Raw genomic sequence first — 12,514 nt, forward strand, 5'->3', positions numbered from 1 at the left:
TCGACTCATTAGAAAAGACCCTGATGCTGGGAAAGACTGAAAGCAAAAGGGGGTGGCAGAGGATGAGACAGTTAGATAGCATCACCGATTCAATGGACATGAATCTGAGCAAACTCTGGATGGTACTGGAGGTCAGAGGAGGCTGGTGTGCTGCAGTCTGTGGGGTCGCAAAGAGTTGGACACGACTTAGCGACTGAACAAAAACAATAACAAAGCATCTTATTATCCTAATTAAGCTCTTTTTTCTAACCTAAAAATATTTAAGTAGGTAAAGATTTACTTCAGACCTTAGCATTTGAAGGCCCTACATCAAATAATCAATGGTTAGTAGAAAACTAAAATTCACATAGAATCCTAAGAAACCATTTTGGCCACAGTTTCATCCAATTCTCTTCCCTTTTCGCTTGGTGCCCCAAAGACCCTGGTCACTACATCTTTCTACCCGCTACCACGGTAGCTCAGCGTGCACACAAACTTAAGCGCACATCGTGGCCAAGGCAGAATTTAGACAAGATCATGGCCAAGGGCACCATCCCAGAATTATACCAGAAGGCCCAATCCAGTGCTAGACTGACGAAGGATCAAAGGAGCTAGGCTCACCCACAAGAAGAAATGAAGGTTCAGATGATCTCCTTTTCTCTTCCTCTAGACCCTTCCTGTGACCCAGAGTGGAAATATTGGGTTGGCCACAGAATTCATTCAGGATTTTCCATAAGGTGTTACAGAAAAACCGGAACAGATATTTGGCCAACCAATATGTGATGAGGGCTTCCCTTGTAACTCAGTGGGTAAAGAATCTACCTGCAATTCAGGAGACCTGGGTTCAATCCCTGGGTTGAGAAGATCCCCTGGAGGAGGAAATGGCAACCCACTCCAGTATTCTTGCCTAGAGAATCCCATGGACAGAGGAGCCTGGCAGGGTACAGTTCATGGGGTCACAAGAGTTGGACACGACTTACATGACTTAGCGACTAAATCACAATATGCAATGAGACCTCCAGGTCTAAACACATGAAAGTTATAAATCAGACAAATAACTGTTAATAAGTTCTGTGCTGCACCCTGAAATGTACCTTCATAATGCCCCTTTAGAAGGCTAGGTTCAAATTCAGGATTTGTGAACTCCTCAGAGTTCCATGCAGGAAGAAGGCAAGGGGATGAGAGTTGTACCCCCAAACTGTTAATGGCCTGAATCCTGCTCTTCTCAGTCCCGCTGTCTGACCCTGAGTGGAGCCTTGTGTGGATGTGGGGACACTAGCCCATATGTTCAAGCTTATCTACTTGCTGTCCCCATAACTAGCCTTGGCCACTCCTTGGATAGGCTTCCCAGGTGGCTCAGTGGTAAAGAACTGCCTGCCAATGCAGGAGACGCGGGTTTGATATCTGGATAGGGAAGATCCCCCAGAAAAGGGAATGGCTATCACTCCAGTATTTTTGCTTCGGAAACCCCATGGACAGGGGAGCCTGGTGGGCTATAGTCAATGGGGTCCCAAAGAGTCAGATACAACTTAGTGACTAAACAACAATTTCATGGATAGAAGTGGATTTGGGGTCATTTGCGCAGGGAATTCTGGGGCTCCAGATACCTGGAGTGCAGTGATTAAGGAAAGAGCTTCAATTCTGGGGGGACAATTCCTCGCTTTGCACCCTCCTCACCCTGTGAAGGATGTGCGGTTGGTGGAGAGCCCTTGTGTTGTTCCCCAAGCACGGAATCCAAGGTAGGTGTCCCTCATGAAAAGGTCCAGGGGCCACAGTGCTTTCCTCTAATCAAATCTAGTGCATACCCTCTGATGAAAAGACTCATCTTCAGACCTGACAATTTCACCTCTAGCCTTTGTCAGAAAGGATTTGTTACAGTAAGTCTGCATCTCTTCGACTGTACTTAAAACACAAGCAAACTCTGGGTTACAATGATGGACTGGCTTTCTAGACAGAGAAGTAACACGGAATTCCTGCTATTTAACACTGTGAGATAATGTCAGCATCTTTAAGTGTTAGTCGCTGAGCTGTGTGTGACTCTTTGCAATCCTATGGACTGTAGCCTGCCAGGCTCCTCTGTCTATGGGATTTCCCAGGCAAGAATACTGGAGAGGGTTGGCATTTCCTTCTCCAGGGGAACTTACTGACCCAGGGATCGAACCCTGGTCACCTGCATTCAATATCTTACCAATAAAATAATAAAACTGCCATAATTTCAATGGGACATGCTAACGATAGGTTCTAAAAGTCTTAAGAAAGATTTAAGAATGTTTTCGTCTTTCACTCTTTCACCTACACTGAAGAGAGAAGTCACATAGGCATGGACCTAAAGCATGGGGATAAAGGAAGATAAAGCAGATTTGTTGACCTGAGACTGAATAATGCTGGTATTAAGGTGTCAGGTTTTTGGTTTTATAAGCATAACTATACAAGAAAATGAAAAACTGAAAATAAATATGAGATGGTAAAACAAAAAACACAGGACAGAAAAACGTTTGTTCAGAAACCTAATGTTTTTTGGAAAAAAAAAAAATCTTAATTTTTAAATTGGAGTACAGCAAAGTGATTCAGTTTATATATATATATATATATATGTATACATGCACACACACACACACACACACACACACGTTCTTTTTCAGGTTTCTTTTCATTACGGATTATTCTAAGTTATTGAATATAGTTCCCTGTGCTATATGGTAGGTCCTTGTTATCTACTTTATGTACAGTAGTGTGTATCTTGGAGAAGGCAATGGCACCCCACTCCAGTACTCTTGCCTGGAAAATCCCATGGATGGAGGAGCCTGGTGGGCTGCAGTCCATGGGGTCACTAAGAGTCGGACACGACTGAGCGACTTCACTTTCACTTTTCACTTCCATGCATTGGAGAAGGAAATGGCAACCCACTCCAGTGTTCTTGCCTGGAGAATCCCAGGGATGGTGGAGCCTGGTGGGCTGCCGTCTACGGGGTCGCACAGAGCCGGACACGACTGAAGCGACGCAGCAGCAGCAGCAGCAGCAGTATGTATCTGTTAATCCCAGACTAAATTTTTTTAATAACATACAAATAATATTGAGATACTCAGGGTAACACTGCAACACTGAGGATAATATGGTAATTTGGGCATTCTTTATTCTTCTTGTTGAAAAGAAACTACAGCTTTCCTTCTAGAGAGTAGAATTTCACAAGGCAAAAATAAAGACAAAGCTCAGTGGGAGAGAGCTATGAAAGAGCACTGGATTGGGAGTCCACACCTTCCTGTTCTAAGTACTTTTTTTGTTTTTTTGGCCATGCCATGCAGCACGCAGGACCTCAGTTCCCAGACTAGGGATTAAACCCATGTGCCCCTGCAGGGGAAGTGTGGAGTCCTAACCACTGAATTCCCCTAGTGTTCTTTCAAAGCACCTGCTGCTGCTGCTGCTGCTGCTGCTGCTAAGTCGCTTCAGTTGTGTCTGACTCTGTGCGACCCCATAGACGGCAGCCCACCAGGCTCCCCCGTCCCTGGGATTCTCTAGGCAAGAACACTGGAGTGGGCTGCCATTTCCTTCTCCAATGCATGAAAGTGAAAAGTGAAAGTGAAGTCGCTCAGTCGTGTCCGACTCTAGCGACCCCATGGACTGCAGCCTACCAGGCTCCTCCATTCATGGGATTTTCCAGCCAAAAGTACTGGAGTGGGGTGCCACTGCTATTCACGCTCATTTTCCCTGCTGGAAACAGGGGCTTACAGAAGTTAAATAGTTTGCCCAAGATCACAGGGTCACTAGAGAAGATGTGGGATGGGGGAAGAAGTTATGAGAGTTTCTTGCCCCAACTCATAAACCTTGTTCAAAAAGTTTGAGAACTATAATTATAGACCAGTACATTGTCCTTTAGCATCTTCCTCATTTTAACCATGTCGGTTCAAACACAAATATCTATAGACTATCCCCCTACCCTTTACAACTCCCTAGTAACTATTTAATGTCCAAATTAAGGAACCAGTTCAGCAAGTCACCATCTATCTCAGGTACCTCTCTTCTTCAACATCCCCAGCAGGACACCTTGGGATTTCATCATGCTATTCAGAATAGTTTGTAATTGAAAATCTATGAATTATTTCTGGAATTTTCCATTTAATATTTTTGGACCACGACTGACCAAGGGTAAGTGAAACCTCAGAAAGCAAAGCTGCAAATAAAGTGGGGGCACTGTATCTGTCTTTGACTCTGATCTCGAACATGGGATTCCTAATATCCTGGTAAATTCCTAAGCAATAAGGGAAAACTAGGAACATCTTTGTTCTCATGTGGTGACTCTAGGTGGATTCCTGGATGGGGGCTGGTCACCAGAAAGACTGAATTATGGTCAAAAGTTTGCAATTTCCTGCTCCATACATAGCCCACCCTCTGGAGAGGAAAGAGGGGCTGGAAATGAACTTATGCAGAAGAAACAACAAAGTTTTAGTTATTATGTGCTTTTAAAAGTATTACATAAACTGCAATTATGCTGCTGTTTTTAAAAATTATTCAGCCTTTGTACTAATTTTGATAAGGTTTTCACTTAACCTCTGGTGGTTGCTGTTCAGTCACTACTAAGTCATGTCTGACTCTCTGCAGCCTCAAGGACTGCAGCACGCCAGGCTTCCCTGTCCTTCACCATCTCCTGGAGTTTGCTCAAACTCAGTGATGCTATCCAACCATCTCATCTGACCTTTTGTAATATAGCTTTACTATCCTCACTCAAACCACTCTTGCATATATGAGTAAGAAAACATTCATAACACATCTTCTAACACCCAGGATGATAAATGTGTATGGGTACATGCTTTTTCCAATTAGTAAACTGACAACAGAGCACAGACTCCTTTCTGTTTTAACTATCACTATTAAAAATAAATTTGAAATGTATTCAGTTCTTTTACTACCTTACCTAGCCTGATGTGAGCTGAATCTTTCTTTCAAAGTAAGGATTTTGTAGAGTTAAACATCAGTGTTAAGCTAAGAAAAAGGCAGCTTTTCTTCCAAGACTAGGTTCAATGGGGTCCTTAGACAATGAGGCCCATATCGTTTAGTAAGGTCGTCACTAGATTCGAACATCTCTGTGCTTATCACCTTTCCTCAGCTCCATAACTAATAATTCAGTCAACATTATACATTAAAGTGCTTGAATTCCAAGTTTTTAAACTTCATCTATTCTGTCTTTTAACACAGTATATAATTTCTTACTTATTTACAGCCTGCTCCATCTATCCTGTGTTTCTTCATATTCAGGCTGTTCTGCTAGAAATGAGAATAAGACAGCAACATGCTAACGCATCTTGTAATTAGTGTGCAAGTGACAACTTTACACCTGCTGGGCTGAGCAGACAATTTAAAAGCATAAAGTACCGTGAAGTCCTATTTGCTAGCCATAGGAGTCTCTTCTTTTCCAGTAATTCTGAATGACTGTTTTAGGCAGCAAAGAAACATGGCTGCACAGGCAATAAAGGGTTAGGAAGGGGCGAAGGGGTATCTTTATACACTGACAAGAAGAGCTGTTGTTCCTTATGACAGCAAACAGCTTGCCTGCAGAATCCCAGGCCCCATAGAAAGCCTCAATTAAGTGACTGCTCACAAAGTGTCAACAAGCATGTTTACAGGTACAGACAGCACTTCTAGATGTGTACGCGTGTAGTGTTAGCAATTAAGAAGCCCTGATAAAAGCATAGTTCAAATTATGCAAAACTGCCATTTTTCTAGGTAAAAAATAAACAGCGGTGGTTTCATACAGTTCAGCATGATTTAAAAACACAGTTATAGATTCTATATGTATTTAATCTAAAGGTTTATAAGTGGCTATTGACATATCAAAATTATGACACAACTTTTCAAAATCTTGTTTATTCTTTAGTATCTCAATATTCATTTACTGAGCTGTTAGTTGTCAAATTTACAAAACAACCTTTGTGTGATGATCTGAATCCCTATACTAAAGGTAATCACAATTAAAATAAATTTTTAGGCTGGGTACAGAAATAGCAACCCAATATTCTATTAGTTTCTGACTCTTAATAGACAAGTTTATTAGTCATATCACACACACACCACACCACACAAATACTCACTCATAATCGTCATCTTTGAGAAGAAAAAAATAATTGGAAGTGCCCAAGTTACAAATGGTAGTCTGGTTATATTCATACAATTTAATTTATCAACTGTTACACCTGGATTAAAGGTAAAAAATGAAGTAGTTTCTCTGCTCTGATTATGTTCTTTGCTATATTTAAATCTTCTGTGTAAGTAAACTCTAGATTTGACGTGAGAAGTTATTGCATTAAAAGTCTTCAACTCACATGCTTAGTTTCAAACTTAAATTTTTTAACTAGGAAAAATGGAAGAAGCCAGCATGCTAATATCATAAAAATTGATAATTCTGGTAATACACATTGAAAATCTAGGAACCACATAATAGAGTAAACATTTAAACTTACTGACAGCAAGTTAAATCATAATATTTTGATGATGTAAGTATTCAGCTTTGCTAGTGCAGAAAATAACCTATAGTTTTTATCATGAGTTAGGGAAGAGAAAGGACAAAGAAGAAATGAATCTGTGCTAATTCAGGCAAATAAATAGAAAAAATCCCCTAAACTGAGTCATTTTCCAAAGCAGAAAATCTAATTCACTGAAAAATACAAGCGTGGCTCCAATTTCACACAAGAAAGCTAAAACAAACTATGGTGGCTCACGACTCAAGCCGAAATTTATAGCAGGGAGGAGAGAGTTCATGGAAAGCCTCAGGAAATTATAGGGAAGAATACTTGAGCAATGCTCATTCTAACTATTTCTAAATACAGGTCAACTTTGTTTCTCAGTATCATTTATTTCTAGGACTTAGCTTTTATCTGGTTTGCTATGATTTTTCAATCAGTCAGTCAGTCAGTTCAGTCGCTCAGTCGTGTCCGACTCTTTGCGACCCCATGAATCGCAGCACGCCAGGCCTCCCTGTCCATCACCAACTCCCGGAGTTCACTCAGATTCACGTCCATCGAGTCAGTGACGCCATCCAGCCATCTCATCCTCCGTCGTCCCCTTCTCCTCCTGCCCCCAATCCCTCCCAGCATCAGAGTCTAGACAGCCAGATAATTTCAGGGCAACAGATTTTACCTTAATAGTATCTTTTTTCATTTTCATGGTCTTTTACCTGTTCTCTTCTGATCTGCTGCATCTGCTATTATTCCTCTCTCTTCTGCCTACCTTATATCATGCAATTGAGACCTCCTGCTCTTGGAAAATGAATCTATTTGACCTTTCCCACATATGGCTTACATTTTCTTTCTCTGCCACCTGCAAAAGGTCTGGCACAATAAGCACCCAGTAATGATATCTGGAAAGTCCTTCATGACTTTCTTTTTTAAGTCACTTTCAAAACATTGCTTGAAATTCATCTTCATTCATGGGGAGTTGCTCAAGGTCAGATTGATCTGCATCTGATCACTTAAGGTTACCTTAGAATATATTCAAGTTTGCACTAAGTAACTTCCTCTTATTGGCCTATGTCTTGATATAAGTATTCTTTAACCCCATGTTTATGTATGTTATTTCTTCCACCTAGGAAAATAATTCTGATGTCATTTATTTGTTACATACCACAATACCTAAAATAGCATTCCACACACAATAAGTACTCAAAATGCAGCTACCCGATACTTTTCTGAAAATTAAAATATTATCTACAAATATATTTTTATAGTTTTAAATATTTAAAGATGGTAAACTGAATAGATGCAGTTAGTGTCTTCTAACCCTTCCCTAAAATAAAAGCAAAGATGGTGTGTGAATGTGTGTGTGTGTATGTGTGAGTGAGTGAGAGTGTTTGGTTGTTTTTTAAGGCATAGCCTGTAAGGATAGAAAAAACTAACTCAGTTAACTGGAAAGCTAAATCCCAAACTAGACATACAAAAAGCCAAGAATCAATCCATCTGTAATATAAGATCTCATTAAGGCTCAGAAATTGGCAGGACCAAGTATTTCTGGAATCAGAGGGAAGGCAGAACTAAAACTGCTTTCTGGATTAAAGTTCATTTAGAAGCCTAGCTGTCTCCCCTAGCCCCACCTTTCTGAAGTCTTTCCCTATTTCACACAGCCACAGGCCGATTCTCTATTATTCTGGCAAAATATCAGAATTTTGCTCTCTTGTAGAGGGCAAAACATAGGGTCTCTGGATTGCGTATATTTTACAGGCTGAACCGTGTGCATCTCAATGTTCCACATTAAAGTCACGTCTCCAGTACTAGAGAATGCAACATATTTGGAAATGTGGTATTACAAAGTAAGTTAAAATGAGGTTGTTTGGATGGTTCCTAGTCCAATGAGCCTGATGTCCTTATAAGAAGAGGCAACAGGGACACAGACACAGAGGGAAGATCATGTGAAGACAGCCATCTACAAGCCAAGGAGACATGTCAGGAGAAGCCAACCCTACCAGAATCTTAGTGTCAGACTTTACCTTCAGACTGTGAGAAAATAAACTTCTGTTATTATCCCACTAAGTCTGTGGTACTTTTTTATGGCAACCAGCTCAGAGGTTAGAGCGTCTGCCTGCAATGCGGGAGACCTGGGTTCGATACCTGGGTCGGGAAGATCCCCTGGAGAAGGAAATGGCAACCCACTCCAGTATTCTTGCCTGGAGAATCCCATGGATGGAGGAGCCTGGTGGGCTACAGTTCACAGGGTCGCAAACTGAGTGACTTCACTTTCACTTTAGTAGACTAATACAGGACAGTTGACAAAACAAATCTTAAAAAGGAAATTAAAGTTTACAGATACCCCTGCCTTCTTTTCCCATGTAATTTTTGAAATGTTGGGTGCAAGGTAGAAACTGTTTAGAGACTCCAGCAAAACACTGGCATCAGACTTTTCTGATCCAGCCACACAGTGAATGTTTCTTTTCTGATCCAAAGAAAGGATCCAGCCACACAGCCAATGTTATTGTCAGCAAGCAAGGCCCCACACACAGTTTTCAACTAGCTTTTAGAGTTCAACCCAGAAATACGCACAGTCAAGGATCAGCAGACATTCAAAGGAAGCATCTAATATGAAAGACAGACCAAAACGAGGCTAGGCTACACAGGGAAACAAAAACTCTAAAACACTATCAGTAATTCTCAAAAAGCTAAGAGAAGGGAGCAAATAGGATGCTAAAACAAATAAAAATCAAAAGAGTTCTCTAAAGTTAAAAATATGAAAGTAGAAATGAGTTACTCAACAGCAGAGTTAGAAGACAGCTGAAAACAACTCTCAAAAAGTAGAGCAAAAGGACAAAATTGAAAATGAGAGAGAAAAGACAAGATACATAGAGAACTGGTTAAGAAGGCTTAAAATAAGATCATTTTTAGGGACTTCCCTGGTTGGTGGTCCAGTGGTTAATATTCCACGGATGGAGGAGCCTGGTGGGCTACAATCGACGGGGTCGCAAAGAGTCGGACACGACTGAGCGACTTCACTTTCACTTTTGTAGACTAATACAGGACAGTTGACAAAACAAATTTTAAAAAGGAAATTAAAGTTTACAGATACCCCTGCCTTCTGCAGGAGAGACATGGGTTCCATCCCTGGTCTGGGAACTAAGATCCCACCCCACGCCGTGGGCTGACTAAGCCATAGCTACTGAGCCCGCACGCTCTAGAGCAGTGTTCCTCAGCAAGAGAAGCCACTGCAACATGAAGCCTGAGCACCACACTAGCCAAAGCCAGAGCACATCAATGAAGACCAGGTGTGCCACATCAAAGGGCCCAGTGCAGCCAAAAATAAATAAATAAAAAATAACCTATTTTTTTTAAAGTCTTAAAAAAAAAAGAACACTTCTAAAAAGTAAAAACAGACCATGGAGGGATGACAAATAAGTACTTTCCAGATACATGTGTCTTAAGCTTCCATAATGGAAAGATTAGCACAAAGGATGACCATTTGGCACAAAAGTTGAAAACAGACCTCCATTAAGGTCTATCAAACTATGAAATTTCAAAACACTTGGAACAAGAGGCAAATCCTACCAATTTCCAAAGAAAATATGGAGTGCATTCACTTTGTGAAAATTCATCAAGCAGGAACACTTATAATATGCACCTTTGCCTGTAAGATGTTACACTTAAAATGAATGGTATTATCTTTAGGAAGTAAACTGGTACTCTTGCCTGGAAAATCCCATGGGTGGAGGAGCCTGGTAGGCTGTAGTCCATGGGGTTGCGAAGAGTCGGACACGACTGAGCGACTTCACTTTAACTTTTCATTTCATGCATTGGAGAAGGAAATGGCAACTCACTCCAGTGCTCTTGCCTGGAGAATCCCAGGGATAGGGGAGCCTGGTGGGCTTCTGTCTCTGGGGTTGCACAGAGTCGGACATGACTGAAGCGACTTAGCAGCAGCAGCAGTAGCAGAGGCAATAAACGTGCCTTCTCTAATAGAAAAAAATTAGATATGCCTACAGGGCATCAACTTTACTTGTTTTTGCACCTTTTGTAAAAGGGAACCTGGAGGAATGAAGGAGTGAAGGAATGAAAGGTCTAAATGGGTATTCTCCATTTAGCTATCATTACTGAATGACCCCATTATGCCTAAACATTAGATAGCAGAGTCAGAAATGTAATCTCTGTTTAAAAAAAAAAAAAAAAAAAAAGGGAGGGTAACAAACCCAATGCCCCATTTCAATTCTTTAGAAAGAGATACACAGAGAAGGCAATGGCACCCCACTCCAGTACTCTTGCCTGGAAAATCCCATGGATGGAGGAGCCTGGTAGGCTGCAGTCCATGGGGTCTTGAAGAGTTGGACACGACTGAGCAACTTCACTTTCACTTTTCACTTTCATGCACTGGAGAAGGAAATGGCAACCCATTCCAGTCTTCTTGCCTGGAGAATCCCAGGGACGGGGGAGCCTGGTGAGCTGCCGTCTATGGGGTTGCACAGAGTTGGACACGACTGAAGCGACTTAGCAGCAGCAGCAGCAGAAAGAGATACAAGGACCCTTTGGCTCACTCAAAGTGGCCCTCCAAATTCTGGTACAACTAAGCCACTGACATACATTTTCATGAACCCAGGACTCAAAATAACAGCATAGCCTACCTGTATCTTTCTTTGGAATAAATGAATTATGATTCTCCTGGGGATGACCAAGGCATTTCCAAGAAGTATTCTCTTTTTTCTTCAGGACGATCTCTATTTTTCCCACATTCTCAACAACTAGCACTAAAAGAAGATAAACTCCATTTGTATTCATTGATATTAAATATGAGAGTTTATTTTTAAACCAGTCTCTCTCAAACAACCCAAATGCCCTGATCTGATATGAATGACATTGATCATTAGTGAAATAAATAAAATTTTTGGTACATATTCCTCAAAATTGTTTATGCCTTATATGATGTTAAATCCAGTTTATCTTAAATTCAGACTAATGTCTTTCAAATTGATGTATCAGGGGCCAAACTAATACATAATGCTGGTTTTCATATAAGCTCAAATAGAGCCATGGCAACTAACACACAACTTAAAAAAAAAAACCTTAAATATACAAACTAGCCATTGAATGAATCGACAAAAGCAAATTTAATTTATACTGTATTAACATTTCTTGGGATCTGAGAGAGTCTTATGAGTGAATTCAGTAAACCAATATTGAGCTTAATAAACAGAAAAGGCTCCAGGAGAATGAATCCCTATAAATTATCCTTATAATTATCAATCTTTGATAATTAAAAATGTTTTATATTATCTTATTTTTGAATATTTGAAATAGTTTAGAATATATGAATATAATATTAATCATATAATAAGCTTTATTTTTATTTTATTTTTTCTTTTATTCTAAGTACATTTTTATTTTAAGGCCCTTTTAAGGAATGTGGGCATGAAAGGCCAGAAGACAGTCTTTTTGATCATGGACACTGAGATTCAAGAGGAAGCTTTTCTAGAGGATATTGACAGTGTGCTCAATACTGGAGAAGTACCTAACATTTTTGCAGCAGATGAAAAACAAGAAGTGATGAAGGTAAATGCTTTTCAGGGAGTGCTGCTGCCAACTCAGAAAGGTTAGCTTGAAACTTTTCTATTCTTCAATATAAATATGGCTTGTGTAGAGAATTTTGGTAATCAAAAACTTTTTTTGTTTTTTTTTTTAATTTAAAAAAGTTTTAAAAATATAAATTTATTTTAATTGGAGGCTAATTACTTTACAATATTGTAGTGGTTTTGAAATACATTGAAATGAATCTGCCATGGGTGTACATGTGTTTCCCCATCCTGAATCCCTCTCCCACTTCCCTCCTCATCCCATCCCTCTGGGTCATCCCAAGTACACCAGTCCTGAGCACCCTGTCTCATGCATTGAACCTGGACTGGCGATTCGTTTCACGTATGATAATATACATGTTTCAATGCCATTCTTCCAAATCATCCCACCCTCGCCCTCTCCCACAGAGTCCAAAAGACTGTTCTATACATCTGTGTCTCTTTTGCTGTCTCGCATACAGGGTTAGTATTACCATCTTTCTAAATTCCATATATATGCGTTAATAT

General features: G+C 40.3%; 1 protein-coding gene across 6 annotated transcripts in view; it reads right to left on the reverse strand.

Annotated features, from left to right (window-relative positions):
* Nucleotides 1-12,514, reverse strand: part of CYB5R4 (cytochrome b5 reductase 4) — a 128,035-nt gene that overhangs the window by 32,157 nt on the left and 83,364 nt on the right. For 5 of the 6 annotated variants that reach the window (XM_070376646.1, XM_070376642.1, XM_005897595.2 and 2 more), the window contains one exon: nt 11,063-11,185. The exons of the other annotated variant lie outside the window; for it this stretch is intronic. In XM_070376646.1, the coding sequence (XP_070232747.1) occupies nt 11,063-11,185 (123 nt within the window). The remainder of the gene's footprint in view (nt 1-11,062; nt 11,186-12,514) is intronic. 6 annotated transcript variants of the gene reach the window in all.

Source organism: Bos mutus, chromosome 9 (genome assembly GCF_027580195.1).
Source record: "Bos mutus isolate GX-2022 chromosome 9, NWIPB_WYAK_1.1, whole genome shotgun sequence".
Classification (NCBI taxonomy): Eukaryota; Metazoa; Chordata; class Mammalia; order Artiodactyla; family Bovidae; genus Bos; species Bos mutus.